The sequence below is a fragment of the Aptenodytes patagonicus genome, chromosome 25 (assembly GCF_965638725.1).
Source record: "Aptenodytes patagonicus chromosome 25, bAptPat1.pri.cur, whole genome shotgun sequence".
Classification (NCBI taxonomy): Eukaryota; Metazoa; Chordata; class Aves; order Sphenisciformes; family Spheniscidae; genus Aptenodytes; species Aptenodytes patagonicus.
The window spans coordinates 1,407,509-1,412,972 of NC_134973.1; the positions used below are offsets into that span (position 1 = coordinate 1,407,509).

Below are 5,464 nucleotides of genomic sequence, written 5' to 3' on the forward strand. Positions count from 1 at the left end.
AGCCGGGGAAACAAGGCTAAATTTGTTGGATAGATTATCTGCTTCTCTGAGCTCTAGATCTCCCCAGCTTTGGGTGGAAGGGGTGGATATCATCCTTCTCTGTTAGTTCAAGGTGATGTAAAGAGGACTTGCAGTGCAGGCCAGCTGAAGAAAAATCGGAGGAGGGCCTTCCTTGTTCTCTAGTGAGGAAGAAGTGACTTCGAACACCCTCCCGTTACTCCTAGGCTAGACGGCTGCCTACCCTTTTACTCAGCCTGGCCGTGGAGGTGTGTTTGTGTAGCAGGCAGGTAGTCAGCCTTCGGGGAATACCTGTCCCGCGGACCCAAGATGCCGTCCCATTGCGGCGGCAGCGGCTTTCAGCCTTGGCCTCTGGCCCCTCCGAGGTCTGGCCCCTCCGAGGTCTGTGCACCAGGTCGAAGAGGCTCCTGGAAGTGCCTGAGAAAAGCAAGTTGAAATCTGTCATCCAGCAACGTTCCGACAGCGAATGTCTCGAAGGACCTGTGCCCTCCCTGCAAAATCCTTTGGAAGATCCAAGAAACCCCAAAGGCTGAAAACTGCTGCTGTTCGGGGCAAGAGTGGGGGGTTTCCTCAGAAAGTCTTTAGCCCATCGTTTCCTGACTCTTTTCTGCGCTTTCCAGGAGGAAATGGTGTGGCCCCCGCCTTGGAGGGCCAGGTCCGTGCCCTGCCTTGCCCATGGGCATCTCACGCTCCCACAGTGCCCGCACATGCCTGGCCAAGTCCTGACCCAGCGAAGTCCCCGAGCACCCTGATCTAACCTCGACAGCTTCGAGGTCGTACCTGCTTTGAGTATGAACTGGACCAGCAACCTCCACCCACCTCAGTTATTCTATAATTTTCTAGAAAAATACCATAGCAAAGGGCTCCTTTTCTCACCCCTTCCACCAACAGCGTGCTTAATATTCCTGCAATTAAAATTCATATATTTACCAAAAGGGGCATACTCCTCTCCCTCCCTCCCTTGCACGCGGCGTGGCGGTGTCAGGGGGCTTTCCTGGCTCCCGGCAGCCTGTCCCCGTGTGACAGCACCTGTGTCCTGACCTACCGCTCAAGCCAAATCTGTAGGGAAGGCTTTTAATTCGGTGCTGGCTCAACCTGACACACGTGCCAAAAGATCCAGTAGCAACGGCGTGCAGGGGAGACTGAATTTCCTGGAACTTCAGGTGGCTCGGGCTGTTCTCCAGCCTCTGGAGGCAGAAAAACCCCTTCCCAGAGCAGGTAGAACCACGAACGGTCCTTCCAGGCTGTCTGCTGTCGGACGTGGTGGCTGCAGACCGGCCTTTTCACAACGTCCCTGTCCCCGGCTCTTCCCTGCGTTTCGGAGGTGGCAGCTGGACGTGATGGCCAAGAGACACCTATTCCCTGAGTCCTCCAGTGAGATCCACAGAGGTGACGAGGAGGCGAGGGAGACCATACCAGGGTGCAGCAAGGGAGGGAGGCTGATGGATGACCCCCAAAATTTAGGGATGGAGCAGGTCCCAATAGCCAGGCTGTGGGAGCAGAGTCAGCCCAGGAGTTTCCTTGGTCTCTAGACCCAGGGTAGGCTGGAGATGCTGAGACTTGGGCTTTTCCTGGGCATCTGAAGAGGTGATGGGCTTCACCCAGGCTTTTCTCATACCGATGTCGCAAGAGGCTGTCGTCCCATCTCAGCAGACGCTCAGAAGGCACAGGGAGGAAGAGGAGGGAGGTAGCCTAGGGAGTGGTGGGCAGCAAGCCAGCGGGTTTACTGGAGGGAAGGGCCTGTTTTCTGGGAGGCAGCCAGGCAACCTGCAAGCGGGCCAGGGTGGTGAGCACCAATTAATGGCCCTATTCTCTCTTTTGAACATCTAGCTTGCAAACGCAAAGAGCAGGAGCAGCAGAAAGACAGGAGCCTGCAGCCCAAGAAGCAGCGGCTGGTCTTCACGGACCTCCAGCGCCGCACCCTGATCGCCATCTTCAAGGAAAACAAGCGCCCATCCAAGGAGATGCAGATGACCATCTCTCAGCAGCTGGGCTTGGAGCTCAACACCGTCAGCAACTTCTTCATGAATGCCCGCCGGCGGTGTATGAACCGCTGGCAGGAGGAGCCAGGCGCCAACCCCGGAGTCCCCTCTTCTTCTACAAGCACTTTCTCCAAAGCATGATGTCCCCCAGCCCTCCCTGCCCCTTCCCGGACATCCTCCTCATGACAAAGCCAACCCCAGACTCACACGCGTGCCCCGAGCTGACCGGGGTGGGTGCTTTTGGATGCTGCGGGTCCATCAGCCTCCCAAACCCTCAGCCAGGTGTCACCCTGGGACGTGGGCCTCGTGCCACATCCTGCTCCTACGTCCTCCCAGCTTGTAGAGCAGGGAGAGGGTTTGCAACCTGGTCAGCTCCGTCCCCGGGGAGGGCTCGGAGGAAACCCCTGTGGAGCGAGGGATGATGTGGGATGGAGGGAGAGGGCGAGGTGCTGTTTGGAAGCATGCCTGGTCCTCGGGGACCACAGAACCTTGTCTTCACCTGCCCACCAGGGTCTCTGGGGAGAGGGGCACCCCCTGACACCCCCCCACCCCCCCTCCCTCAATCTCTGCCGCAGCCACCCTTATGGCTCCCATGGTGGAAGGGTAAAGGTGGGGGAGATACAAGAAGTGGAGTCATGGGGCTGGGCCCTGGCACAACCCCGCCGAACCAGGGCCAAAACCACGTGGCTCAAAGGGGGACAAGCAGGGAAAATGCTCCCCGTGTGCCTGGAGGGTGACCCTGGGCTCCTGCCAGGTCTCTGGCTGCTGAAGCTTTTCCCCCCCCCCGAGGTGCAGCGGGGTTCCCCAAGGCAGCCAGACCCTCTCTGCCATTGACACACGGGTGTTTCTCTCCCTTGAAGGTTTTGAAAACCTGATTGAGGGCATTCCCGCAGCCCCAGTCTCCTCCACAGGCATCTTCCTCCGACACCCCCCCACCCCGGACACCCCCAAGAGCACCCACATGTCTCAGCCCCCCCCCCATGCACCCCGACCCACGAGAGCACCCGTCCCCGGATCCCTCCCAGAGAAACTCCACGGCAAAGGAGACGCCTCGCCGTGGCCGTCCGCCTCCGCGCGCCCGAGCATCCCCCAGCGCCGCGGCTGGAGGGGGACCCGCGGCTGCACCGCGTCGCCTGGCGCCCAAGCAGGTCAAAGAAGCACATTTTAGCTACAGAAATCGGGTATTTAAAAATAATAATTGTTTGAAAGGAGACGGGAGGAGAGACTTGGAGCGAAGGATTTGATCTTTCCTGGTGACTGGCTCCACCATTCACCACTGGATTTCTGGTTCACTTTTCGGTTGAGGAATGGATTCAGACAAAGCAGATTTGTTGGCTTTGTGTCTCGCCCCATCCACCCCTCGACACACACTATTGCCCCCTCCCATCCCCCCTCTTCATCTCTGTTACCAAAGAAATTACAAAACCAAAAACCCAACAACAAAAAAAATTCCCTCCTGGGAACCAACATCGGTGTACGGTGGGAAAAGAAAAATCCGAGGGATCTGGTGGCGAAATCCAGCCCTGGGTGCGAGAAGGGGGAAAACTCCCCGATGAGATCGAAAGGGAAAAAAACAACCCAAAAAAAGGAATAACAACAGAAACCACAACCAAACAAGCTCAACGCAAAGACCGGCAACTTACCAAAAAGACGCCAGATTTTTTTTTTTTGTGCCAATTAACAACCTGCCTTAAAACGCGAATTTCTGGAGCAATGGTACTAGCTTCAAAGCGATCGTTTCCTCCGAGCTCTCGATGGTGACTTGTGCCATATAAAAAAGCAATCACGAGGCCAAACCCTTACAATCGGCCCTTGTCCCAGCTGCCCCACGGGCTCCTTGCCAGCCCGGGGCGTCCTCGGGAGGAGCAGGAGGTGCCGCCAGGGACAGGGAAGGGCTGGGAGAGGTTTGGGGATGGAGGGGAGGCGAGGTCCCCTCCTTCCCTCACCACTTGAGGAAAAAAAAAAAAAAAAAATCCTCCAAAACCAACCATCAACCAAAAAAGAAAAGGGACACTATTGAATTTATGCGGGTAAAATAGTACCATCTGTGTTCTAGCGCTATGGTTTCTTCGATTCACTTTACTTTGAGAGCGATCTGTTGTGTAACAGGAAGGCACCTTGTTGAAAAGAAGGAAAAAAGGAAAAAAAAAAAAAAGTGTATGTGTTCACCAAAAAAACCCAAAAAAAGCACCCCAAAAAAAAGAGGAAAGAAAGGACAAAAGAATGAAAGAGAGAAAGAAAAAAAAAAAAAACCCACAACCCTGCACACGGAGCCCTGACCGGCCGCGGTCACCGGCGGGGTTAGAGGACGTCTTTAACCAAAGATCTCCTGGGGTAGGTGGGCGGTGGAGGGGTTGGGGGTGTCAGACTGGACACGGTCACACCAAACTAAACCAATTTATTGCTGGAAAGAGAGGGCGGGAGAGAGGGATGGAGAGAGGGAAGGAGCGGGAAGGGGCAGGTGCCGCAGCGTATTTTGCCAACCGCAACCCAAAAACTAATGGCAAAGCGAATCTCATCCCCCCAGCGCCCCGCTCCCCGCCACTGATTTTTTTCCCCTAACGTTGTTTCTTCTTGTCTTGTTGTGACGTGGTGACGATGGTGGTGGATTTCTGAACCCCATCGAGTAGTATTCAAGGGCTGAAAAGCCAGGAAGGGGGCCTTGGTTTGGGAAGTGAAAAACACACAGGAAAAAAAAATGGGAAAAAAAGGAAAAGAAAGAAAAAGAAAAGAAAAGAAAAGAAAAAAAAAAGAGTAAATGCCACAGGCCCTCAAGGATGCAAAGACATTTCTAGTGAGAACCCGAGAATAAAGGCTACCTCACTTGAGTTTTCAATTTTTGTGATTTGAAAATCACGTCTGATACCAAAGATTTTGTTGCCTTGTCTGGTCTGTGCTGGAAACGCCACTTTCCCTGCTCCCCGCGGACGGGCTGGCCGAGTGTCCCGTCCCGTCCCCCCCGGCCGAGAGCCCCTCGCCGCCCCCAGCACCACCCCCCCCCGCCCCAGCCCCATCGAGTCCCCAGAGAGCGAGGGAGAAGGCGAGTGAGCGACCCCGGGATGGCAGCGTGGTAGATGAGTGCCTTTTTCTTGTACCAAAGGTGTGTGGCCATTTCTTTGCTCCTCTGCTTTGATCCTAAAGACTCACTATTACCTCAGCTCTCCAAAGGGACGGATTCTGGCAACTCTTGTAGTCTTTGGGTGTTGGGGTGAAGGAAAGAAACCCAACCCTTGTCCTAATTGAAGAGAAAACATCCCCCTCGCCGCCCGCTGCGGGAAAGGTGCTAGTTCCCCGGCGTGTCCCCCCCTCTCAGATGTCCCTGCGTCCCCCAACCTGGCGTGGTCCCCAGGGTCCCTCCATCCAGCCCCTCTTGCCCCGGGAGCACTGACCTGGTGTCTGGGTCCCGTCTCGCGGGGCGTCGCTCCCGGGGGAAGGCTTTGCTCCACGTCCTTCGCCAACCCAGC

General features: G+C 55.8%; 1 protein-coding gene across 3 annotated transcripts in view; it reads left to right on the top strand.

Annotated features, from left to right (window-relative positions):
* The window catches only part of ONECUT3 (one cut homeobox 3), a 30,695-nt gene extending 28,554 nt beyond the window's left edge, over window positions 1-2,141 (top strand). For all 3 annotated transcript variants that reach the window (XM_076359548.1, XM_076359549.1, XM_076359547.1), the window contains one exon: window positions 1,849-2,141. In XM_076359548.1, coding sequence (XP_076215663.1) covers window positions 1,849-2,141 — 293 coding nt within the window. The remainder of the gene's footprint in view (window positions 1-1,848) is intronic.
* The last annotated feature ends 3,323 nt before the right edge of the window (window positions 2,142-5,464 follow it).